The sequence below is a fragment of the Lithobates pipiens genome, unplaced genomic scaffold (assembly GCF_037356315.1).
Source record: "Lithobates pipiens isolate NorthernLeopardFrog02 unplaced genomic scaffold, aLitPip1_a1.2 Scaffold_13, whole genome shotgun sequence".
NCBI lineage: Eukaryota > Metazoa > Chordata > Amphibia > Anura > Ranidae > Lithobates > Lithobates pipiens.
This window is the reverse complement of record NW_027507718.1, coordinates 549,021,046-549,048,088: the sequence shown is the minus strand read 5'-3', so window position 1 is coordinate 549,048,088 and position 27,043 is coordinate 549,021,046. Positions and strand designations below refer to the sequence as shown.

General features: G+C 47.7%; 1 protein-coding gene across 1 annotated transcript in view; it reads right to left on the bottom strand.

The window, feature by feature from the left end:
- LOC143975981 (vomeronasal type-2 receptor 26-like) overlaps positions 1-27,043 on the bottom strand; it is a 70,151-nt gene that overhangs the window by 7,298 nt on the left and 35,810 nt on the right. Inside the window, exons 3-5 of the mRNA XM_077478509.1 lie at positions 19,043-19,357; positions 15,556-15,780; positions 3,160-3,283 (exon numbers count right to left, since the gene is read on the bottom strand). Coding sequence (XP_077334635.1) covers positions 3,160-3,283; positions 15,556-15,780; positions 19,043-19,357 — 664 coding nt within the window. The remainder of the gene's footprint in view (positions 1-3,159; positions 3,284-15,555; positions 15,781-19,042; positions 19,358-27,043) is intronic.

Genomic DNA, 27,043 nt, shown 5'->3' with positions numbered 1-27,043 from the left:
CAATGACCACAAGTGTAAGGACCATTCTTCCCAATGACCACAAGTGTAATGACCATTCTTCCCACTGACCACAAAGGTGAGGACCATTCTTCCCAATGACCACAAGTGTAAGGACCATTCTTCCCACTGATCACAAGTGTAAGGACCATTCTTCCCAATGACCACAAGTGTAAGAACCATTCTTCCCAATGATCACAAGTGTAAGGACCATTCTTCCCAATGACCACAAGTGTGAGGACCATTCTTCCCAATGATCACAAGTGTAAGGACCATTCTTCCCACTGACCACAAGTGTGAGGACCATTCTTCCCACTGACCACAAGTGTGAGGACCATTCTTCCCAATGACCACAAGTGTGAGGACCATTTTTCCCACTGACCACAAGTGTAAGGACCATTCTTCCCACTGACCACAAGTGTAAGGACCATTCTTCCCACTGACCACAAGTGTGAGGACCATTCTTCCCAATGACCACAAGTGTGAGGACCATTCTTCCCAATGACCACAAGTGTAAGGACCATTCTTCCCAATGACCACAAGTGTAAGGACCATTCTTCCCAATGACCACAAGTGTAAGGACCATTCTTCTCAATGACCACAAGTGTGAGGACCATTCTTCCCAATGACCACAAGTGTAAGGACCATTCTTCCCAATGACCACAAGTGTAAGGACCATTCTTCCCACTGACCACAAGTGTGAGAACCATTCTTCCCAATGACCACAAGTGTAAGGACCATTCTTCCCAATGACCACAAGTGTAAGGACCATTCTTCCCACTGACCACAAAGTTGAGGACCATTCTTCCCAATGACCACAAGTGTGAGGACCATTCTTCCCACTGACCACAAGTGTAAGGACCATTCTTCCCACTGATCACAAGTGTAAGGACCATTCTTCCCAATGACCACAAGTGTAAGGACCATTCTTCCCAATGATCACAAGTGTAAGGACCATTCTTCCCAATGACCACAAGTGTGAGGACCATTCTTCCCAATGATCACAAGTGCAAGGACCATTCTTCCCACTGACGACAAGTGTGAGGACCATTCTTCCCACTGACCACAAGTGTGAGGACCATTCTTCCCAATGACCACAAGTGTGAGGACCATTCTTCCCACTGACCACAAGTGTAAGGACCATTCTTCCCACTGACCACAAGTGTAAGGACCATTCTTCCCACTGACCACAAGTGTGAGGACCATTCTTCCCAATGACCACAAGTGTGAGGACCATTCTTCCCAATGACCACAAGTGTGAGGACCATTCTTCCCAATGACCACAAGTGTAAGGACCATTCTTCCCAATGACCACAAGTGTGAGGACCATTCTTCCCACTGACCATCACACTAATGTATCATGAGTTGTAGATTTCAAACTTTTAGCAGAGGGTTCCCTGAGACCGGAGAACTATTCCAAGGGTTCCTCTGTGTTGAAGGTTGAGAAAGGCTGGTATACTGTATGACAACTTCCTGTCAGTTGTTAAGGAAGCAGCAGGTGTCGGGAATAGGACTGACATCGCTAACCAAGTATGGCTACATAGCCATATTTGCCATTGGAATTTCCACGACACTGTGTATGAGAGTCACTTTCCTGTCGGAGTTCTGGAAGTATCGTGAAAACTTTACTATCAGGCCTCAATAAAAGTATAAATATATGCTAGAAAATTACTTAGAACCCCCAAACATTATATTTCAGACACCCTAGAGAATAAAATGGCGGTTGTTGCAATACTTTACGTCACATCGTATTTGCGCAGCGGTCTTACAAGGGCATTTTTGGGGGGGGGGGGAAATACACTTTTTTTTAATTAAAAAATAAGACAACAGTAAAGTTAGCCCATTTTTATATATATATATATTGTGAAAGATAATCTTGATACCCAACATGTCACGCTTCAAAGTTGCGTCCCGCTCGTGGAATGGCGACAAACTTTGCCGCTTAAAAATCTCCATAGGTGACGTTTAAAAATGTCTACGGGTTGCCAGTTTTGAGTTACAGGGGAGGCCTAACGATCGTACCTCACATGTGTGGTTTGAACACTGTTTTCAAATGCGGGCGTGACTTACGTATGCGTTCGCTTCTGCACGCGAGCTCGGCGGGAAGGGACACTTTCATTTTCTTTTCTTATTGTACTTTTTATTTTCTCACTGTCCTAAAACAAAAACAAAAATTGGGCTCACTTTTATTCCTATTACAAGGAATGTAAACATCTCTTGTAATAGAGAATAAAACATGACAGGTTTTCTTTAGTGTGATATCTGGGGGGGTCAAAAAGACCTCAGATCTCAGATTTACACTTAATTGCAATAAAAATAAATAAATAAAAATAAATGTCTTTTAAAAAAAAAATCCCCTATAGGGATATGCAATTAGCGGACCTCCAGCTGTTGCAGAACTACAAGTCCCATGAGGCATCGCAAGACTCTGACAGCCACAACCATGACACCCAGAGGCAGAGGCATGATGGGACTTGTAGTTTTGCAACAGCTGGAGGTCCGCTAATTGCAGATCCCTTCCCTATAAGACCATTGGGCGGAAGTGACGTTTGACGTTGTTTCTGCCATCCAATGACTGGAGCCGAGCGGGGGCCATCCTTCCCTCACTCGGCTCCAGGCTGTTGAGGGGAGAGGACGCGATTGTCTCCACCGCTACCAATAGCTCCAGTAAGTGGTGGAGAAGACCGGAGCATGGCGGGAGGGGGGGGGGCCTCTCTCCCGCCCCCGAGAAAATTGATCTCTCGTTGAATCCACTGCGGAGACCACTTTTTTCTGAAAGCAGGCCGCCCGCTGTTGAAGAGGATACCGGGGGGCTATGGCAGCTATCTGCTGCTATTACAACGGTATTCCACTTCAAAACAGCCGATGTACAACGACGGCGGCGGGCGGTCTGTAAGCGGTTAAATAAAGTACAATGATACTGAAAGTGGAATAAATCTCACGACAACTAACATTTATTTACACGGAAGATTTTGTGTTTTCCACTTTGTCTGGAGGTCTGCAATAAGAAAGTGTTTATTTATTCAAAAGAAAGCCTTAAAATAAATAAATAATATATAAATAAATAAAATAAATAAACTTGAATGCATTACAGGAGCAGCGTTGTACATGGTATTCGTTTAAATGACGGTTACATGAATTCCACAAACAACACATTCTGACCTGTTATGTTGGATATTTTCCCCACATCACACGGAACGCAATTGTAGCAGCAAGAGTGGATGACTTCTTTAGGAGCTTTACGATAACCAGGAGGACACTTCTCATTGCACCGAGACTGCGGAACCTCAAATGACAACAAAAGTGAAACCCAATATTAAGTTAAACCAGTGATTCTCAACCAGGGTTCCTCTAGAGCAGTGATTCTCAACCAGGGTTCCTCTAGAGCAGTGATTCTCAACCAGGGTTCCTCTAGAGCAGTGATTCTCAACCAGGGTTCCGTGGAACCCTTGGGTTCCTCTAGAGCAGTGATTCTCAACCAGGGTTCCGTGGAACCGTTGGGTTCCTCTAGAGAAGTGATTCTCAACCAGGGTTCCTCTAGAGCAGTGATTCTCAACCAGGGTTCCTCTAGAGCAGTGATTCTCAACCAGGGTTCCGTGGAACCCTTGGGTTCCTCTAGAGCAGTGATTCTCAACCAGGGTTCCGTGGAACCCTTGGGTTCCTCTAGAGCAGTGATTCTCAACCAGGGTTCCTCTAGAGCAGTGATTCTCAACCAGGGTTCCTCTAGAGCAGTGATTCTCAACCAGGGTTCCGTGGAACCCCTTTGTTCCTCTAGAGCAGTGATTCTCAACCAGGGTTCCGTGGAACCCTTGGGTTCCTCTAGAGCAGTGATTCTCAACCAGGGTTCCGTGGAACCCTTGGGTTCCTCTAGAGCAGTGATTCTCAACCAGGGTTCCGTGGAACCCTTGGGTTCCTATAGAGCAGTGATTCTCAACCAGGGTTCCTCTAGAGCAGTGATTCTCAACCAGGGTTCTGTGGAATCCTAGAGTTCCTCCAGAGGTTGCTAGGGGTTCCTTCAGCATTGGGCAATTTCTGCCTCTCAGATAAGTTCCCACCGACACCATTGATCTTTGTAGCTATCTGCAAGGAGGTAATTCTTCCCAATGACCACAAGTGTAAGGACCATTCTTCCCACTGACCATCACACAAATGTACCATGAGTTGTAGATATCTAATTTTTAGCAGGGGGTTCCTCGAGACCGGAGAACTATTTCAAGGGTTCCTCTGTGTTGAAAAGGTTGAGAAAGGCTGAGTTAAACCAATACATGTATCGTGAATAAGTGTAAATATTATCAGCTTGTAAAATTTGGCAATATAAATATTAGGGTTGCACCGATACCACTTTTTAAGATAAGTACCAATACTTTTTTTTTTTTATGTCATGTGACAGTGGCACTAATATGCAGCACTGATGAGGTTTGGACTGCCAGTATTTTTTTTAAAAATTATTTTTTTACATTTTATATATATATATATATATATATATATATATATATATATATATATATATATATATATATATATATATATATATATATATATATATATATATATATATATATATATATATATATATATTTTTTTATAAAATTTTTTACAATTCTTTCTTTTTGGGGGGTGGGTGGAGTGGACAGTGTCAGTGTTTTTTTTATTTTTTCTTCAAAATGTAATTTTTAAATATTTATTACTATTTTTTTTATGATTATTTTTTTTTTTATCGCCACTGTTGGGGGGGGGGGGAGCTTTGGTGAGATATTAGAGGTTTAAAGTGGTTGTAAACCCATTACAACCACTTTTACCTACAGGTAAGCCTAGATTAAGTCTTATCTGTAGGTGCTCGAAATATCTCCCAAACCTCCACGGTTTAGGAGATATTTACAAAAAAAGGCGATTACCGTTGTCTACAGCGCACTTTAGACTCCAAGCGTGGCGTTTCTAAAGGAGATTTGCCGTGACTGGCGGCTCCCGCGTGCATATCAATCACAGCGCCGGAGCGGTGATAACCAGAAGGAAGATGGACGCTTTGTGGAAGAGGGGACAGCAGTGACATCGCAGGCTCCTGTGTCAGGTAAGTGACACATAATGGGCTATTATGCGATGCTATGTGATGTGATGCGATGCGATGCTATGCGATGCGATGCTATGTGATGTGATGCGATGCGATGCTATGCGATGCGATGCTATGTGATGCGATGCGATGCATAGTAGCCCATTATGCTTTACCTTTGCAGGGAAACAAAAAGGAAGTAAAACCCATCAGGGTTTACTTGCTCTTTAAACAGACCCCTGACATCTCCCCTTTGAGACAGGGAAAGGAACTGAGGACACAGATTCCCCAGTCCCTTTCTCTGTAAGAATCACATCTGTAACTCCCCACAGGACGCAAATTTCCTTCAGATAGTTGGGATTTAACACCCATTCCATGTGACTCAAAAACCTCCAACTCAACCATTCCGCCAGTGAAGGACTGGGAAGTTAGGACACACACACAAGTCCAGAAAATGGCTCTCAGCCCTTGCAAGGCATCTTTTTCCATCCTGCTTTAGGATGTATTTCAACGGTCATCTTGTTGCCCATTAATAACTTAACTCTTTGACCCTGCAAGACTGGTAGAAATGTTTTCAGCGCTTCCTCAGCTCTCAGCTCCAATATGTTGTAACTGCGAGAAACCGGTGTGTTCCATGTCCTAGCAATGGGCCCCCCAATCATGGAGACTGGCATCTGACTTAACTATTGTAGCAATGTGGACTACAAATGCAAAGTACAGTGATCCTCCGGTATTTCTATGCATCACATGTCCCCAGAGCAGTTTTTAAGGCAGGGCAAAAGGGGCAGCTGCCCTGGGCCCTGTCATTGTTGTGGGGCCCAAAGAAGCTGCCTCATTCTTGTCAATTATCCCTAAATTCCCTAGTCCCTTGAAGTTTTAGTCCCGTGCTGTGTCCTGATATCTCAGTGTGAAGTGCTGCTACTAATGCTGCCCAGCTCTGCCCTATTGTTGTGTACGGATGACTCACCTGCATACCCTGTGTTTACATGTGAATTACCGGCATTTATATGTAAATAGCGGCGCCATTCATATGTAAATAGGGGCGGCCGGTGGCATTGATAGGTATATCATGCCCCCCTGAGGTCATATCCACAGTAATCTCTAGCAACCAATCAACAATCAGAAATAATGTGCTGTAACTTCTAGCAACCAGTCAGTGAGCAGTAATGATACACTATAACCTCTGGCAACCAATCGCAATAGCTGCCTGATCTGATTCAGTAAATTGATTTTGAGTCTAGCTGCTCTTTTTTGTATGTCTCAGAGCAGGTGGAGAGCAAAACTACATGGGGGGGTTCAAGAAAAGTTTTGCCCAGGGTCCAATCAATATTAAACATGGCCCTGCTTGTCCCTCTAGTGCCCAGTGTTGCCAACTGAAATCGTATTTGCAAGTCAAGCTAAAGGGCTTATGGGATGAGTAGTTCCTCAGAATGGTAATTGCTCTGCCTGACTGTTTACTTGGACTATATATCCCAGGGATCTTTGTTACCATCAGGGAGATTGCTGGGAGGAGCTATAAAATAAGCCAGAGACCCGCCCCATGCTCTCTTCCTCCTGGGCCTGATGCGAGACGGACCTCTTTGTGCATGGAGAGAGAGGTCGCGGCCTACCACGTGGTGTACAACATTCTGACCCGGGGGGAGGTCCAGGGCCATCTTTAAGGCAGGGCAAAAGGGGCAGCTGCCCTGGGCCCTGTCATTGTTGTGGGGCCCAAAGCAGCTGCCTCATACTTGCCAACTATCCTGGTTTAAATTCCCTTGCCCCTTGAAGTTTTAGTCCTGTGCTGTGTCCCGATATCTCAGTGTGAAGTGCTGGTACTAATGCTGCCCAGCTCTGCCCTATTGTTGTGTACAGATGACTCACCTGCAGACCCTGTGTTTACATGTAAATAACCGGCATTCGTATGTAAATAGTGGCTGCACTACTAAGTAAATAGCTGCAGTCGGTGGCATTTATATGTAAATAAAGGCAGCATTTATATGTATATCATGCTACCCTGCAGTGAGGTGATGATGTGCTGTAACCTCTAGCAACTAATCAGTGAGCCATAATGTGCGCTGTAACCTCTAGCAACCAGTCAGTAAGCTGTAATGATATGCTGTAACTGCTGGCAACCAATCATAATTTCTGCCTGATCTGATACAGTAAACTGATTTTAGTCTAGCTTCTATTTATTGTATGTATCAGTGCAGTTGGAGAGCGAAATTGCATGGGGGGGGGGGGGGCAAATATTTTTTTGCCCAGGGTCCAATCGATATTAAAGATGGCCCTGGGCAGGTCTCTCTGGGCCACAGCGCTATCCTTGCTGACACTTTGTGTCGGCAGGGGGGGGGGGTGCTGACACGCTCCCTATGGGCGGTCCCCTTCTCCCTCTTCACAGGTGTTAGGCAAAACCTGCCCATTGTTTGGTCCTTCGCTCTGTGGGCGGTACATTGATCTCAGGTAGTACTTATACACCTAATTAGTATCACACATTTATGGCTCCTCTCAAACCCCTGATGTGACTGATTGCTTGCTACTTTGTATTAGACCATTGGTAAGTCTTTTCTGCTTTACCTTGCTCCCACATCAAGCTTCTGTTTAGGTTGGATTGGCAATCCACTATGGTAAAGCTACACAATTACACTGATAGTGGATAGCTCTTTATTATTTCTTTCTAATAAGGAACTTTCTTTCATTTATTTTGTTTTGGAGCATTTGTCTTGAGGTTCTCTGTGCCTGGTTCTTTCCTAACTGGAGTTATCATTGTATGGATTGGCTCTGGTTCTAGACGTTAGATGGAATCTTTGATATCCATACATATTAGGTTTTCCAAGTGATACCGACATCATTCATATACGTATGTGAGCCTAATGCCGCATACACACGATCGGAATTCTCGTCGGAAAAAAAGCTCTGATGGTTTTCCCGATGGAATTCCGACGGAATTCGGCTCAAGCTGTCTTGCCTACACACGGTCACATCAAATTCCGATCATTTATAACGCGGTGACGTACAACACATACGATGGGACTAGAAAAAGGAAGTCCAATAGCCAGTAGCTTCCGCCTCGTAGTTGAATCTGAGCATGCGTGATTTTTGGCGTGTCGGAATTGCATACACACGATCGGAATTTCCGTCGGGAAAATTGAGAACATGCTATCAATTTTTGCCTGGCGGAAATTCCGACAGCTAAATTCCGATGGAGCGTACACACGGTCAAATTTTCAGATGAAAAGCTCTCATCTGTCTTTTTCTGGCCGGAATTCCGATCGCGTGTACGTGGCATCAGAGACAGCCTTCCCTGTTATTGTATTCAACGTATTTATCGGCGTATAACACGCACTTTTTTCCCCTTAAAATCAGGGGTAAATCGCGGGTGCGTGTTATATGCCGATCCTCCGCGATTTCTGGGCTCTGGGCGGCTTTCAGCCGCCTTCGGCCCTTCTCGGCGGCTTTCGGCCACCTTGGGCCCTTCTCGGCGGCCGAAAACCACAGAGAAGGGTCGAGAGCGGCCGAAAGCCGCCAAGTACGGCCGAAGGCGGCCGAAAGCCGCCGAGTACGGCCAAAAGCGGCCGAAGCCGCCGAGGATGGCCGAAGGCAGCCGAAAGCCGCCGAAAAGGGCCGAAGGCGGGTGAATACAATAACAGGGAAGGCTGTCTCTGAGGTCGCAAAAGCTCTCATCGTTTTTTTTCTGGCCGGAATTCCGATCGTGTGTACGCGGCATCAGAGACAGCCTTCCCTGTTATTGTATTCACCGTATTTATCGGCGTATAACACTCACTTTTTACCCCTTAAAATCAGGGGAAAATAGCGGGTGCATGTTATACGCCGATCCTCCGCGATTTCTGGGCTCTGGGCGGCTTTCGGCCGCCTTCGGCCCTTCTCGGCGGCTTTCGTCCGCCTTCGGCCTTTATCGGCAGCTTTCGGCCGCCTTTCGGCCCTTCTCGGTGGCCGAAAACCACAGAGAAGGGTCGAGAGCGGCCGAAAGCTGCCAAGTACGGCCGAAAGCCGCCAAGTACGGCCGAAGGCGGCCAAAAGCCGCAGAGTACAGCCAAAAGCGTCCGAAAGCCGCAGAGGACGGCCGAAGGCGGCTAAAAGCCACCGAGGACAGCCGAAGGCGGCCGAGAACTACCGGGCGCCGCCGAGATACACAGGACATCTCGGTGGCGCCATTTTTAAAAATAAAAGGCAAGGCTGCCATGAGGACATGGCTGCAATGAGGACAGGCTGCAATGAGGACAGGGCTACAATGAGGACAGGCTGCATGACAAGGCTGCAAATGACACTGACGAGGCTTCAGATGGACACTGATAAGGCTGCATTGATGGGCATTTAAATGTAAGTTTTTTTTCCCTTAAATTTCCCTCCTAAAAGTTTTTTTCCTTAAAATTCCCTCCTAAACTTGGGGTGCGTGTTATACGCCGGCACATGTTATACTCCGATAAATACGGTAACTCTATAACCTTGCTAGTTTGACAGTGAAATATGACTCAGTATATTTTATTATTTCTTTAATCATCCATGTAGGGGTTCCACGCCATCATATGACCTGCTCCTTGCGGACACGGCAACCCCAATGTCTCCACTCCTTTTTGGGCTATAAATACCAGTAAGGCCGCGTACACACGGGCGGACTGTTCGCCCAACCTTGTCCGCTGAACAGTGTTTGGGCGGACAGTCCGCCCGTGTGTGGGCTTTCAGCGGACAGTTTCAGCGGACAGTTGGACGGACAAAGTCTTTCGGAAATTCCGAAAAACTGTCCGCTGAAACTGTGTTTGAGCGAACAGTCCGCCCGTGTGTAGGCTACTTTCGAAATGAGCAAACTGTTCCCGCTCGGAAAGTCCGCCCATTTTGAGCGCGTGTACAGGTAGGCGGGGCCCGCGAAGGAGACGTCGCGGGCTCCGCCGCCTGGAATGGGCTTAAAGGGGAACCCCAACGCCGAAAAAAATCGGCGTGGGGGTTCCCCCAAAGTCCACACCAGACCCTTGTCCGAGCACGCTACCCGGCCGGCCAGGAAAGGGGGGCGAGCGAGCGCGCCCCCCCTCCTGAGCCGTACCAGGCCGCGTGCCCTCAACATGGGGGGTGCCTTGGGGAAGGGGGGGCCGCGCGGCCCCCCCCACCCCAAAGCACCTTGTCCCCATGTTGATGAGGACAAGGGCCTCTTCCCGACAACCCTGGCCGTTGGTTGTCGGGGTCTGCGGGCGGGGGGCTTATCGGAATCCGGGAGCCCCCTTTAAGAAGGGGGCCCCCGGATACTGGCCCCCCACCCTATGTGAATGAGTATGGGGTACAATGTACCCCTACCCATTCACCTGTGAAATAAAGTACAAAAAAAAACACAACACAGGGAAAAAATATTTTATTGCACAGCTCCGGGGGTCTTCCGTCTTCGGGGGTCTTCTCGCCGGACTCCTCCGCTATCTGTGTGTAGCTCTTTTACTAGCGGAGGAGTCCGGCTTTCTTCCTCCCCGCCGCCGGCCTCTTCTCCCGACTTCGGGGGTCTTGTCCCCCTCTTCGGTTCTTCTGCTGGGCCACCGCGCCTTCTTCTAGCTCTTTTACAGGCGGTGGCCCGGTCTTCTGTCGCCGCTGTCGTCGCTGTCGCCGCCGCCGCCGCCTTCCGTTCTTGTTCTTCTTCTTCTTGTTCTTCTTCTTCTTCTTCTTCTCCAGGAGATGTTGACTCGACGAGCTCTCCGGCCGGAATGCCAGAGCCGCGCTGTGCGGTCACTTATATAGTGACAATGGGGTGGTGTCACATGGTATATGTCACATGGGTTGGTCACATGGTGACCCCGCCCCCTTACGATGTCATAGTCCCCATGTGACATCAACCCATGTGACCAACCCATGTGACATATACCATGTGACACCGCCCCATTGTCACTATATAAGTGACCGCACAGCGCGGCTCTGGCATTCCGGCCGGAGAGCTCGTCGAGTCAACATCTCCAGGAGAAGAAGAAGAAGAACAAGAAGAAGAACAAGAACGGAAGGCGGCGGCGGCGGCGACGACAGCGGCGACAGAAGACCGGGCCACTGCCTGTAAAAGAGCTACAAGAAGGCGCGGTGGCCCGGCAGAAGAACCGAAGGCGGCGACAGAAGAACGGAAGAGGGGGACAAGACCCCCGAAGTCGGGAGAAGAGGCCGGCGGCGGGGAGGAAGAAAGCCGGACTCCTCCGCTAGTAAAAGAGCTACAAGAAGATAGCGGAGGAGTCCGGCGAGAAGACCCCCGAAGACGGAAGACCCCCGGAGCTGTGCAATAAAATATTTTTTCCCTGTGTTGTGTTTTTTTTTGTACTTTATTTCACAGGTGAATGGGTAGGGGTACATTGTACCCCATACTCATTCACATAGGGTGGGGGGCCGGTATCCGGGGGCCCCCTTCTTAAAGGGGGCTCCCGGATTCCGATAAGCCCCCCGCCCGCAGACCCCGACAACCAACGGCCAGGGTTGTCGGGAAGAGGCCCTTGTCCTCATCAACATGGGGACAAGGTGCTTTGGGGTGGGGGGGCCGCGCGGCCCCCCCTTCCCCAAGGCACCCCCCCATGTTGAGGGCACGCGGCCTGGTACGGCTCAGGAGGGGGGGCGCGCTCGCTCGCCCCCCTTTCCTGGCCGGCCGGGTAGCGTGCTCGGACAAGGGTCTGGTGTGGACTTTGGGGGAACCCCCACGCCGATTTTTTTCGGCGTTGGGGTTCCCCTTTAAGCCCATTCCAGGCGGCGGAGCCCGCGACGTCTCCTTCGCGGGCCCCGCCTACCTGTACACGCGCTCGAAATGGGCGGATTTGCCTCCTCCTTACGTGGGCGAGTCCGTTCATTTCAAAAGTTGAGCGAACTGTTTGGCAAACAGTTCGCTGAAACAGTCCGCTCGTGTGTGGGCAAGTCCGCTCATGCAAATTTTGAGCGGACTGTTTGCCGAAACTGTTTGGCCGCGTACACACGCGCGGACTGTTTGCCCAACCTTGTTCGTCAAACAGTTTCGGCAAACAGTCCGCTCAAAATTTGCATGAGCGGACTTGCCCACACACGAGCGGACTGTTTCAGCGAACTGTTTGCCAAACAGTTCGCTCAACTTTTGAAATGAATGGACTCGCCCACGTAAGGAGGAGGCAAATCCGCCCATTTCGAGCGTGTGTACAGGTAGGCGGGGCCCGCGAAGGAGACGTCGCGGGCTCCGCCACCTGGAATGGGCTTAAAGGGGAACCCCAACGCCGAAAAAAATCGGCGTGGGGGTTCCCCCAAAGTCCACACCAGACCCTTGTCCGAGCACGCTACCCGGCCGGCCAGGAAAGGGGGGCGAGCGAGCGCGCCCCCCCTCCTGAGCCGTACCAGGCCGCGTGCCCTCAACATGGGGGGTGCCTTGGGGAAGGGGGGGCCGCGCGGCCCCCCCACCCCAAAGCACCTTGTCCCCATGTTGATGAGGACAAGGGCCTCTTCCCGACAACCCTGGCCGTTGGTTGTCGGGGTCTGCGGGCGGGGGGCTTATCGGAATCCGGGAGCCCCCTTTAAGAAGGGGGCCCCCGGATACCGGCCCCCCACCCTATGTGAATGAGTATGGGGTACAATGTACCCCTACCCATTCACCTGTGAAATAAAGTACAAAAAAAAACACAACACAGGGAAAAAATATTTTATTGCACAGCTCCGGGGGTCTTCCGTCTTCGGGGGTCTTCTCGCCGGACTCCTCCGCTATCTGTGTGTAGCTCTTTTACTAGCGGAGGAGTCCGGCTTTCTTCCTCCCCGCCGCCGGCCTCTTCTCCCGACTTCGGGGGTCTTGTCCCCCTCTTCGGTTCTTCTGCCGGGCCACCGCACCTTCTTCTAGCTCTTTTACAGGCGGTGGCCCGGTCTTCTGTCGCCGCTGCCTTCCGTTCTTCTGTCGCCGCCTTCGGTTCTTCTGCCGGGCCACCGCGCCTTCTTGTAGCTCTTTTACAGGCGGTGGCCCGGTCTTCTGTCGCCGCTGTCGTCGCCGCCGCCGCCTTCCGTTCTTGTTCTTCTTCTTGTTCTTCTTCTTCTTCTCCTGGAGATGTTGACTCGACGAGCTCTCCGGCCGGAATGCCATAGCCGCGCTGTGCGGTCACTTATATAGTGACAATGGGGCGGTGTCACATGGTATATGTCACATGGGTTGGTCACATGGTGACCCCGCCCCCTTACGATGTCATAGTCCCCATGTGACATCAACCCATGTGACCAACCCATGTGACATATACCATGTGACACCGCCCCATTGTCACTATATAAGTGACCGCACAGCGCGGCTCTGGCATTCCGGCCGGAGAGCTCGTCGAGTCAACATCTCCTGGAGAAGAAGAAGAAGAACAAGAAGAAGAACAAGAACGGAAGGCGGCGGCGGCGGCGACGACAGCGGCGACAGAAGACCGGGCCACCGCCTGTAAAAGAGCTAGAAGAAGGCGCGGTGGCCCGGCAGAAGAACCGAAGAGGGGGACAAGACCCCCGAAGTCGGGAGAAGAGGCCGGCGGCGGGGAGGAAGAAAGCCGGACTCCTCCGCTAGTAAAAGAGCTACACACAGATAGCGGAGGAGTCCGGCGAGAAGACCCCCGAAGACGGAAGACCCCCGGAGCTGTGCAATAAAATATTTTTTCCCTGTGTTGTGTTTTTTTTTGTACTTTATTTCACAGGTGAATGGGTAGGGGTACATTGTACCCCATACTCATTCACATAGGGTGGGGGGCCGGTATCCGGGGGCCCCCTTCTTAAAGGGGGCTCCCGGATTCCGATAAGCCCCCCGCCCGCAGACCCCGACAACCAACGGCCAGGGTTGTCGGGAAGAGGCCCTTGTCCTCATCAACATGGGGACAAGGTGCTTTGGGGTGGGGGGGCCGCGCGGCCCCCCCTTCCCCAAGGCACCCCCCATGTTGAGGGCACGTGGCCTGGTACGGCTCAGGAGGGGGGGCGCGCTCGCTCGCCCCCCTTTCCTGGCCGGCCGGGTAGCGTGCTCGGACAAGGGTCTGGTGTGGACTTTGGGGGAACCCCCACGCCGATTTTTTTCGGCGTTGGGGTTCCCCTTTAAGCCCATTCCAGGTGGCGGAGCCCGCGACGTCTCCTTCGCGGGCCCCGCCTACCTGTACACGCGCTCGAAATGGGCGGACTTTCCGAGCGGGAACAGTTTGCTCATTTCAAAAGTAGCCTACACACGGGCGGACTGTTCGCTCAAACACAGTTTCAGCGGACAGTTTTTCGGAATTTCCGAAAGACTTTGTCCGTCCAACTGTCCGCTGAAACTGTCCGCTGAAAGCCCACACACGGGCGGACTGTCCGCCCAAACACTGTTCAGCGGACAAGGTTGGGCGAACAGTCCGCCCATGTGTACGCGGCCTTTGACGAACAAGGTTGGGCAAACAGTCCGCGCGTGTGTACGCGGCCTAAGGGTGTCTGTCCATTTGGTGGTCTACAGTTCTCGCTGCGATTTTCTACTCAATTAGACCATCCACTAATAGCTTACAATCAAATCACCCCTGAGCTTTTGGAGTTTTTTTTAGCACTATCTGGATGCTGAAATCCTGCTGAGTCTTGCTTGATTTTAAACCAACATTTTGTGTCTTCTGATCTGCCTAGTAAGTGTCGTCTAAACGTTTTTCGGCACCCTCTGTTTGAGCCATCTATATATGCTGTATGTCACATGAATTAATACTATTTTTGCATGTTTGCTAGATATTGCAGTTTCTCTTTGCGATCCCTGAAGAAGGAATTAGACATATAAATATTAATCCGAAACATGTTGGATATCAGGAGTACTGCATATTGGATTATGCTTTGATTATTTAGAATCTTCGGCTTCTTCCATATATACATCCTGCAAGAGTCTCTGCATATATTGTACTGTTTCTTTCTGTGTTTTTTGCCTTTATTATTGTAATGTATTAATAAAAATAGTATTTTATATATTTCTATACTTTTTGTACCGACTACATTTGTAACCCCGCCCACAAAGTCCCTTGGGGCATGTTCTCTTTTCCTATTGACCCTGACACATATGAGAAGGGCCTAGCACTGCCTGCTGTTCATCAGACATCCATCCAGCACCACCTCGGTCACCTGACAACCTGTGCTTCGAGCTTTGCATCAGGAGATGGTTACAGCAGATCTGCTGCATGAGCATCGTTCAAGGAGCTGAAGGCATTGGATCGGCCTGATCATTGGTGAGAGGGCAATCGCCCACCTTTGCAATCTATCCTTATTGTTTCACTGGGACACTGTGCACAGACAGCTTTACCTTGGGAATGCTTTACTGAACCTATCTTGAACACTGTGCATAGACATCTTTAGCTTCTCCTATTTCAACTAGACTCATATTAAAAGGTTGCCGTGCATTTTATGAAGATAAGAATGTTTAGATAAGAGACAATTACCTTATAAATGCCCATAATGGTACTTATTTACTGGATATATGCATGATCCAGATTGTAAGGGTGGGTATCAACGAGTAAATGATCACTGCTACCAGAAGGACAATCTATTTCATTGCAAGTGGCTATCAATGAATAAAAAATGTATAAAACCATTCAAAATCTTACCTTGCCATTTTTCCATATGATCTCTTCCTGCAATAAATGGAAAACTTCTTCCATCTCTGGAAAAAATTCAATAATACCCACATGGTCTTTGCCAATTGGAATTCCATTTGAGTGAAATACCCAATTAAATAGTTGAAGATTTGATGGCTTTTCACCTTTCTCATTGAAGAAAATATGTCTTCCCCTACTATCTATGTAATTAACTCTCCTCAAATAATGGTGAAGCTTTTAAATAAGAAACAAAAAGTGTGTTTAGTACAGTCAAAGATCCTTTTTCTTAAAAATAAAATAAAAATGTCCTTCCTATTCCCTGGAGTGATAAATATGGAGACATGGGGAATAGTGTATTTACATAGAAAATACACACACAGGAACAGTACCCACCAATGTTGACCCGCTCATTAGGGGCACCGTCCCGTAATCCATGCTTTCAGCCCCAAATCTTCTGTATTGCCCACATCCAATGTGGCAATGCAGAAGGGGATGGAAGTTGTAAAGAACTTGATTGTGCTATGACTTTTTGGGAGCAGTGGCAAAGTCAGGAAGCAGTGGCAAAGCCAGACATTCTTTCACCCGGGGGAAAGAATCAGTTTGGCGCCCCCCATAACGGGACAAGATTAGGCAGGAAAGTTAGAAACTCCCAGGCCATAGCTGTTAAGTCAGCTGTCTGTCCCCTCCTCGTTTCTTTTCTGGCCCCCTGTGCTCCTCTGGTCCCCCCCACTCTGCTGGTCTCACACAGGTTCCCCTGGGGACCTGAGCTCCTCTGGTCCCCCTGTGCTCCTCTGGTCCCCTCTGCTCCTCTTTCCCCCCTGCTCCTCTGGTCCCCCAATTCTCCTCTGCCCATGTGCTCCTCTGGTCCCCCCATGCTCCTCTGGTTCCCCTTGTTTCTCTGGTCCCCCACACACCTCTGGTCCACCACATGCTCCTCTGTTCCCCCTGCTTCTCTGGTCCCTGTGCTCCTCTGGTACCCCCAGCTCCTGTTACCCCCATGCTTCTCTGGTCCCCCACATGCTCCTATGGTCCCCCATGCTTCTCTGTTCCCCCTGCTCCTCTGGTCCCTGTGCTCCTCTGGTACCCCCTGATCCTGTTCCCTCATGCTTCTCTGGTCCCCCACATGCTCCTCTGGTCCCCCATGCTCCTCTATTACCCCCATGCTCCCCTGGTCCCCGACATGCTGCTCTGTTTTCCCCATGCTCCTCTGGTCCCCCACATACTTCTCTGTCCCCCCTGTACCCTTCTGGCCCCCATGCTCTCTATTCCTCATACTCCTCTGATCCCCCACATGCTTTTCTGATTCCCCCATTCTCCTCTAATCCCCCCATGCTCCTCTGGTTCCCCCATTCTCATCTGGTCTCCCCACATGCTCCTCTGGTCTCCCCCTGCTCTTCTGGTTCCCCCTGCACCTCTAGTCCATCTCCTACGCTCCTCTGGTTCCCCCCATGCTCCTCTGGTCCCCCCGTTCAGTATCATGACCAGATATAGCGCTGTACCAAAGGAACTGCATTGCAGGTATTCCTCAGAGAAACAGAAGAGATTCCAGTAGAACCACCTGGTCTTGTTCTTATAGGTTTTATAATAGGCCACAGAGAAGCCATCTGGACCAGGGAACTTTTCCTTGTTGGGTAGCAGCTATGGCAGCAGCAAATTCTTCTACTGAGATAGATTGGGACAAGAACAAATGATCTTCGTCTGTAATTTTAGGAAGATTTGCTTCCTGGATGTATTGCTTCAGGTCAGAAAGTGTTGCGCTAGGTGAGGGGGAAGTTGTTGGGCTAAGGTTGTAGAGCCCAGAGTAGAAGTTCCTAAATGCTTTGGCTAAGTCTGGAGTGGCGTGAATTTTCGAGCCAATGAGGAAAATAAAGAGGACGCGAACGTTTGAGATTGTTTGGCCTGTAGGGCATTGACCAGCAAGCAGCTGCACTTGTCTCCAGACTCATAGAAGGATCGGCGGGCCTATAAGAAGACATGTTTTGCTTTGTAGAGCGAATGTTCATGGATAGATTCTCGTACGTTTAATAGGTCTGATTCAATAGTATTATCTGTCCCAGATTTTTGTTTATGTTCCAGAAAATGAAGCCGTACCAGGAGGTCTGACAGTGTGTTTTCCTGTTTTTGCTTGGCTAAGTGTCCATATTTGATCAAGATCCCCATTACAAAATATTTATGGGCAGACCATTCTCAGTGAAGAATGTGGAAAGTTCCTGGAGAATATCTGCAGCTCTAGTAGGGTCCTTTAGAAGGGCCTCATTAAGTCACCAGATGACTTGATGAGGTCAGTGTTAGGTCAGTGTTTTGGGTTGGGATTTATGCATGGATAGTTCCAGGGTGATCGGTTCATGATCTGATAGAGCAATCTGACCAATATCGGCCTAAGCCCTTGTACACACGGTCAGAGATTTCGACAACCAAATCCGTCGGATTTTGTCCGACGGATTTTGTCCGAAACTGTTGCATACACACGGTCGGACTAAGTTGTCGAAAAATCCGATCATTCAGAACGTGATGACGTAATTTCGTTATGATGGGACTACGTTCAGGCTAGTAGCCAATAGCTTTGATGTAGGAATTTGATCTGAGCATGCGTGGCACTTGGTCCGATCAAAATTCTCTACACATGATCTGAGTATGTCCGATCGAACCAGTTGGTCGGGAAATATTTCCAACAAGTTGGAAAAATTGGGTCCGATGGATATTCAGATGAAATCAGTCCGATGCATACCACACACAGTCAGATTATCCTACAACACGGTCCGATAGGACACATTCCGACAGATTCTCCGACCGTGTGCACAAGGGCTTAGAGATCAGGGGAATGGTTGAATGTTCAAGCAGGAAAAAAATCTATTCTGGAATAGGATCTATGCGTGGAGGAAAATAAGGTGAAATCCTTCTCCTGTGTGTGGAATATCTCCAGATATCGATCAGTTGATGTGAGTGCAAAAGGTCTTGAAGACGAAGTCTGACTTTGCTGGGCAAAATGGAGGAGCCCACTGAAGAGTCTTTGTGAGGGTCTAAGGTAAGTGCACCTCAGTGAGGCAAGTCAATAAGAGCAACTATTAGCTATTAAAATGAATCAGCAATAACTGAATATGGAGAACCTGTTATACGGTAGGAATATAACATAACCATCATTGGTATTCAAAAAGTGAGACGGGGAACCTCAGCTCTAAACTGTGCTGTATAAGGAAACTAAGTTTTTCCCACATCTAAGTCCAGGGTAAGACCAAGTGAGATCCACTCAGGGCCTCCAGGTTCATGACAGTCGCTCTAAAACAACATTTCTAAACTGGTCAAAAGGGTAACACAAGTGTTCATTGTTACCAGTCACAAGAATGTAGGTATGCAAGGGAGTACCAATATCACTGTCATGAATGAACTAAACAGGAGACTCATACATGGGGCAGTGCCCTCAGGGTGAGAGGTGCATCGTCAACCTCTCCCAGGGCCGTTGGTTGGATCTTTCTCTTTGTGGTCCGCCCCTTGGTACTCTCAGCTGTGGATCCGGTGTCACCACTACAGTCAGCCAGTTTGGTACATTTGGTTGCTCCATTTCGGCAAAAGTAAAAAGATCTGGACGCTCGGTAGGGTGGCGTAGGGGGAAGGTAAGGTTTCCTTTCCGTACAAGTACATGATACGGGTGACCCCGTTTATAGTTTAGTCCCAATTCACTGAGCCATTCAAGCAAAGGTTTAAGTGTCTTGCGCATTAGCAGTGTCCTCCGAGAGACATCAGGTACAAGATGGACAGCAGTGTCATCAAACTCCAAGACGCCAACTTGCCAGGCCCACTGCAAAATTTCCTCCTTGAGGGAATAACAATGCAAGCAAAATAACACATCTCTAGGCCTATCCAGCAAAAAGGAGGCGGGGACCAAGGGTCCAGTGGACTCGGTCGATAAGGATTTCTGTGTCTGGCGAACGATCTAAGTATCTGTTGAAAATGGACGTCACTGTATTTTGGAGACAGCCACGGCTCTCTGCTCGGGGAGCTCTGAGAACCGAGCAATCAGCGGTGTTTGATCTCCTTTTGGTTCTCAGTGTAGAGGAGCCGGGGGACAGATGCAATATCAGACCGATGCTGCATCCACCTAGGTAAGCGTGAGTATTAAATAAAAAATAAAAAAAACATACTGCTCTTTTAATAACCTAAGGCAGTTCGTAGCCTATCCGCCCATTCAGCACTAGCTTGTCTCCTTGCTGGAAGCCCTCCCCCGGAAGTGTTCCACGCCGGACCCAGCGTCTTCCTGATGGCCACAGGAAGTACTCTCTGCCGATAATCATCTATCTGCAGTCCCACATCTCTGCAGAGTCACCCGGATTAGGAATTGAGGAAACCTCCATGGACCACTGACTACAAGATTTGCCTTTTTATCTTTGTCGTCTTGTAAGTGTAATCATACGTTGTGTCATTAAAACATACATTTTAATACTGCACTCAGGTGGCGCTTGCCTTTTTACCCTTCTCCTGCGATTGGATAGGAGACCCCCTTCTGCCACCCTCAGAAGTGATCGTGTGGCTGTTCAGCCACTACAATCACTTCTTCTAATACAGGGAATAGCCGGCTGCAAATTTTGATACTGTGATAATCCTGCAATAGTAGCGGCAGACATCATCCCAGTATAACTACCTCGACCCCAGGATGTCCTGCGGTCGGGAAGTGGTTAAAATATGGTACTATCTTGGATAGTTACATCAGTGGGGGAACTACCAGAGTTGTAGTTGTTGCACTTGCGACCGGGCCCTAGCATTCTGCCACTGTCAGGGAGCCCCATGCAGGGTCGCTACCCGCAGGTCTCTGAGCTGAGAGCGTGTCTCTCATACAGCTCACGGCCATCATTGACCGCTCTCTCCTCTCCTCTCTCGCACGGGATGAGCCGATCTGCTCTGTCTCCAACCCCCTCCTCCTGTGTGTGCTCTGTACAAGTGTGAGCTTGTTAGCTTCACACTTGACTTCCCCCAGAGCACACACACTAGGAGGGGGTTGGAGATGGAGCAGATCGGCTCATCCCGTGCGAGAGAGGAGAGAACTGTCAATGACGGCTGTGAGCTGTATTAGAGACATGCTCAGAGACCTGCTGGGGAGGCAGGTGGCATTGATCGATGGGGACTGATAGGTGGCACTGATTGGTAGCACTGATAGGCGATACTGATAGGTGGCACTGATGGGCAGCACTGGGCACTGATAGGTAGCACTTATGGGTACTGATAGACAGCACTGATAGGCACTGATATGCACTGATAGGTGGAACTGATGGGCACTGATAGGCAGCACTAATAAGTGGTACTGATATGCACTGATATGGGGAACTGATGGCCACTGATAGGTGGCACTGGGCACTGATAGGCAGCATTGATAGGCGGCACTGATGAGCACTGATGGGCACTAATAGGTGGCACTGGGCACCGATAGGTGGCACTGATGGGCACTGATAGACGGCATTGATGAGCACTGATAGGTGGCATTGATAAGCACTGATAGGTGACACTAATGGGCACTGATAGGTGGCACTGAGTACTGATAGGTGACACTAATGGGCACTAATAGAAGGCACTGGGCACTGATAGGTGGCACTAATGGACACTGATAGGTGGCACTGATGGGCACTGATAGGCAGCATTGATGAGCACTGATAGGTGGCATTGATAAGCACTGATAGGTGACACTAATGGGCATTGATAGGTGGCACTGGGTACTGATAGGTGGCACTAATGGGCACTAATAGGGGGCACTGGGCACTGATAGGTGGCACTAATGGACACTGATAGGTGGTACTGATGGGTAGAATTGATGAGCATGAATAGGTGGTACTGATAGGTAGCACTGATGGGCACTGATAGGTTGCACTGATGGGCATTGAGCACTGATAGGTAACACTGATGGGCAGTGATAGGCGGCATTGATGATCACTGATAGGTGGCACTGATGAGCACTGATATTGCATGATTGCGCTGGACACACGTCCCAGGGGGCACACGGAAAGCAGGGTTCTGGGAGGATGTCCATGGACGCCTTCCCAAAACTGGAAGCTCAGGGCTTGGATGGAAGGGTGGGTCAGGGGGGCCCATCGTGGTTTCTTGCACTGGGGCCCTGAAGGTTCTAGTTGCGCCTCTGGGTTAAATGTTTATCTACAAATGATACGACTGAGAACACCAACGCCATCATGTCAGAATAGAAGAGAAGTAATCACACTTACCTTGTTATTTAACCTGATTGGACGGTCTTTGTTCAGATTCATCATGTGTAAAGCATGATCCAGAGCGTACACGGCTGTGTAGATATAGTAGTGTTGGGTAAAAGTTTCAAAAACAAACCGCCACTTTCTGGTGCAATTGACCAAAGCAATATTGTAAAAGTTACTAAAAAGCATATTCTTTTCATCGTTATTAGATAGACATCTATGGTAAAATATATTAATATCTTCAATATATGGATCGTTTGGGTTGTTGGATGGATTTAGACCATCTATAAATGTCTTCAAACCAGGGACAGCAAGCAAGGGCAATTTAAAAGAAAAGCTACAGTTGATTGACTGACGATAATTTTCATCTTTTGTTTCTACATAAAGCCATGACTCGTGAAGGAGAAATGTAATATTTTTATGAATACGATTAAAGTATTTAAAAAAAATGAAACTATAAGGAGACAACACCCCACAGATGATAACAACTGTACTAGAAGATTCTTTAATAACCCTTAACACCCGATCAAGAGATTCATGTGTTTTAGGGAACTGGGCGGTATACTCAATACATATGCCGTGCCTGGTCAAGCCTTTGCTCAGTTCCCTGAGTTCCGTATCTCCGGAACCATCACTTGTTGATATCATTCCAACAAAAGTCCAGCCGAATTGTAAAATGAATTTAATAGTGGCAGAAAAGCGAAAACCATCATTTGGAAACGTCCGGAAAAAAGTTGGGTACCGTTGTCTATTGTTCAGGGAAGGATCTGCAACGTTGTAGCCCATCTGCAGAAACATAACAAAATTTAACTTTTTTTTTTTTGACCACTTGACATGGTAATCTCCATTCCTGTACAGGCTCGTTTTCAATTTTCGACGCTCTCCAACTTTGGGATGAGAATCACTCAAGACGTACAACACTGTACAACACTGTACCCCAATGAAGTTTATATAAAGTTGAAACATAAATCAAAGAACAGGAAGGGAAATTAGGGATTTTCGCGGTGCAAGTTAACAAAGTACAATTAATTAAAGTACAAAATTTGTAGTACAAAAATTTATTACGTTTGAAGTTAAAATCAGTAGCAATATATACTTAAAAGATACAGAATAATGCAATACAGTGGTTGTTCTCGTCACACATAGTCCCGACATGTTTCGCATTGGATTGCTTCTTCAGGGGATGTGTGAATGTTTGAACAAAATCTAAACCAAAAATACAAAAATAGTAATAGAATATATCACAAAATTCATAAGTGCAGAGAGAAAAAAAAAAAAAAAAAAACACCAAAACAACACAGACACACATCAAACCCACCTTCAACCACTACGTTGATGGTAAAGTAGGGGAATTGTCCACCTCGGGGGTTAACTGCAGCAGTGCTGAATCGCAGGGGGCTAAAAAGCCAACCCAAGGAAACTGATAACAAAAAGGTATGTAGTAAAAAGCGAAATTTGAAATTTTGGAATAATTTAAAGTTCTTTAGTACATGACTTAATTTTAAGGTTGCTAAAATAAAACAGCCTTTTAGGGGTGAAAGACCCTCTAAAGTATAAAAATTGAGAAAGGTAGTACACCGATATATTTTAATTTAAAATATATTACTTACATAGGTTGGATAGTTGTAAGAAATGGGGACGCTCGTATTTTGAAAAAAATCTTTTGGAGCACTCAGGGAGACACACCTGCACAGAAGTACCAGCTGGGTGGCCAATCAAAGAAAAAACAAAACGAAGATTAGAAAGGTTAGGATAGGTAAGAAAGTATATCTCAAAAGGGTGGTATGTACATCAAAAACTGAGTGTTATGAAACACAAACACTCAAGCATATAGACATACACTAAGAATTACACATTAGCATCCCAAGGCATGGAATTCCAAGCCAGGGAGTCAATGCAGACATACAAAAAGAGACATGGACAATAGCCCAGGTCTAAAGGGTTGAAAAACAATCAGAAGGGAAAGTGAACGTTTGCAAATGAAAAGAACGATCGATTAAAGTAAATATAGAAAGATATAGCAGTAAGCTTACCAAGAAGTACAAAGTCTGGAGGATCAAGCGTCACCCTTGGCTGCGACCCGCAAAGGAATGACGGTATTACGAAGGCTTTTTATATGCCCAAGCCGGCGTCTGACGTAGTCGGCCTGATGTGGACAAAAGGAGCGCTATTGCGCATGCTCACCAATGGGACGAGACTGAGTAAGCCTACAAGTCCCATAATGCCTCAAGCATGTGGGCAGGGGAAAGAGGGGAACGAACGATGCCTTCGTAAAAAGCGACGGCATAGACGAACGTGGCCACCAATCCAACCGCCCAGTCAGGCGTGGAGGCAAAAACGATGGAAAAAGAGGGTCGGAAAAGGATGGCAAAAATGGCCAAACCTTCCGACCGATGTAGGGGGAGCGTCAGAACCATCAAAATTTTTCCAATTTTATATAAAGTTGTTTTGGCAGTGTAAAGTTCAGGGGTATAGCTCCTCGGGACCATGGACAAAGCCACTTGTCTTAGCCCTTGTACACAGGGCCGGACATTCCGACGAAAAATGTCCAATCGGACCGCGTTGTCGGATAATCCAACCATGTGTGGGTTCCATTAGACTGTTTCCGTCGGAATATCCGACCGACAAAGTTTTACAGCTGGGCTATAAAATTTTCCGACAACATGATCCGATCGGACTTTGTCTAATCGTCTGTAGAGAATTCCGATCGGACAAAGTGCCACGCATGCTCAGAGCAAATTCCTAGACCAAAGCTATTGGCTACTAGCCTGAACGTAGTCCCGTCCTAACGAAATAACGTCATCACGTTCAGAACGATCAGATTTTCCGACAACTTTGTCCGACCGCGTGTATGCAACACCGGTTTTGGACAAAATCCGTCGGCCAAAATCCGACAGATTTTTTTGTTCGGAATGACCGACCGTGTGTACAAGGGCTTAAACATAAAGGTGTTTATTTTTCTTTCAAAGCAAACCAGCACTTTCAGCAGCAACAGAGTTGATTTAAAGGGGTTGTAAACCCTTGTGTTTTTTCACCTTAATACATCCTATGCATTAAGGTGAAAAAACACCTGGAAGTGAGCCCCCCCCCCCCCATTACTTACCGGAATCCCGAATTTCTGTCTGCGGAGGGGCGCTCTCCCTCTCCCCACGGGGCCCCGGCTCTTGATTGGATAGATTGATAGCAGCGCAGCCATTGGCTCCCGCTGCTGTCAATCACATCTAATGACGCAAGCCCCCAGGGGGTGGGGCAGAGATCCGTCATTCGTGTCTATGGATGTAAATACTGGACTCGGGAGCTCGCCCGCAAAGTAAACCCCTCCCCGGGAGAGCGCTTCTCCTAGGGGGGTTATCTGATGTGGGGAGGAGCCGCAAGAGCTGCCGAGGGACCCCAGAAGATGAGGTTCGGGGCCCGCTCTGTGCAAAACGAGCTGCGCAGTGGAGGTAAGCATGACATGTTTGTTATTTAAAAAAAAATAAAATACAAGCCTTTACAATCACTACAATTCCAGAAAACATAACACAAAAGTCCGCTTGTCTTCAGCACAAACATCATATAGGAAACATAAAGAAACGTTCACATACTGGATTTACCCCAAGGTTAGCACAGTCCAAAATGTGCAGCACTCACATGGGTTTCTCTCTCAAATTCCTACGCCCAACCCATTAGTACTGGGAAGTTCCTGACTTATTTCCTTCTTCCTGGAGGCTGCTTAACCCCGTAGGGGACCGTAGTCCCCGTAGTCATGAGCGAAAGTCCTTTTCCTACCTGAATGTCACTCCAGACCTCCAAAACTCTGGGTCCCAAATAAGCCACCACTAATGCCGAGAGGACTGCGAGTTACTATTCTCCTTTGTACAAATGTCCCGAAATTCCTCACCCTGCATGGCTGAGACCCCTGAGTACATCCACCTATCCCCCTTAAAGGGACCACAACCTGAATATCGGTGCCACATAGCGGTTCTCCCCTGGAGAGGAGGCTTGGTTCGCTCCCTGGACCTCAGCGCTGAAGGGGATGACCTCACAGGTGATGCGTTTCCGGGCTGGCGCACCCTGGTGGTGGGAGGAATGCACGCTCCTTTTTCAATCTCATTACAGATGAGCTAAATATGCATAGTGCTGCCATGTAGTGGGGAGTTAGTATATTGCTACGGGCAGCATTTTAGGAGAATAACCATTTTACCAGAAGAAGGGACAAATAAATTCTTAAATTTAAAAAACACACATTATATATATATATATATATATATATATATATATATATATATATATATATATATATATATATATATATATATATATATATATATATATACATATATATATATACACATACATATACATATATATATATATATATATATATATACATATATATATACATACATATACATATATATATATATATATATATATATATATATATATATATATATACCACATATCTATATATACATCAAGATAAGCATTGTTAGCAATAAGGGTGTGGCTGTAAAAAAATTATACAATGGAATTAAGATAAAAAGGCTAAGAACCTTCGGGTGTACGGTTTAATATAAATTGGATTAATGAATAAATTTATGAAAAAAACCTGTGCCTTCATCAAACATAGGCAAAAGAAAAAAGAGTTTGTTACAAAAGGGAAAACCTACAAATTTGATGAGTTTTATAACTGCTCTTCAGATCATGTAGTGTATTGTTTCAGTTGCCCTTGTAATCTTCTATATGTATGCCGCACCATTCGCAGGTTGGTAGAGGGAGGCAAAGATAAACATAGTGTTCCTTGTCACTTTGCCAAATATCACCAAGGGTCAACCGCAGGTCTAGAGGTGTGGATAGTAGAACAGATCCCCAGAAACCTCTCAGATGCCCACAGATTTCATAGGCTTTGTGAATGTTTACGCTCTATGTATTTAAATTTAGTTTTTGCTCAAAACTATAGTAAGTTTTGAGGCTAATTGTGCTAAATTGTACTTTGGCATCAGTTTGGCTGGGCTGTATAGAATTTCTGCCTGGTCATAGGTGGGGTCGGGGCCGGGACAAGGGGTGGACAGGAGGGGCGGCTGCCCCTGGCGCAATGGTTTATTGCATGGGTAGGGGGCACCCTGATCCTAACCCTAAGGGAAAGGGGGGCGCAGTTTGGCATCTTTGCCCTGGGCGCTGGATGACCTTGTCCCGGCACTGGGTGGGGTTGTACACCTGTGGGAGACTTTAGAACGCAGTCTGGTTGGACGCATTGGGTACCAATCTCCATCTCGGAACCAATCAGTGGGCGCGTTTGTCTCACTGCGTAATCCGAGAGAGGGTAC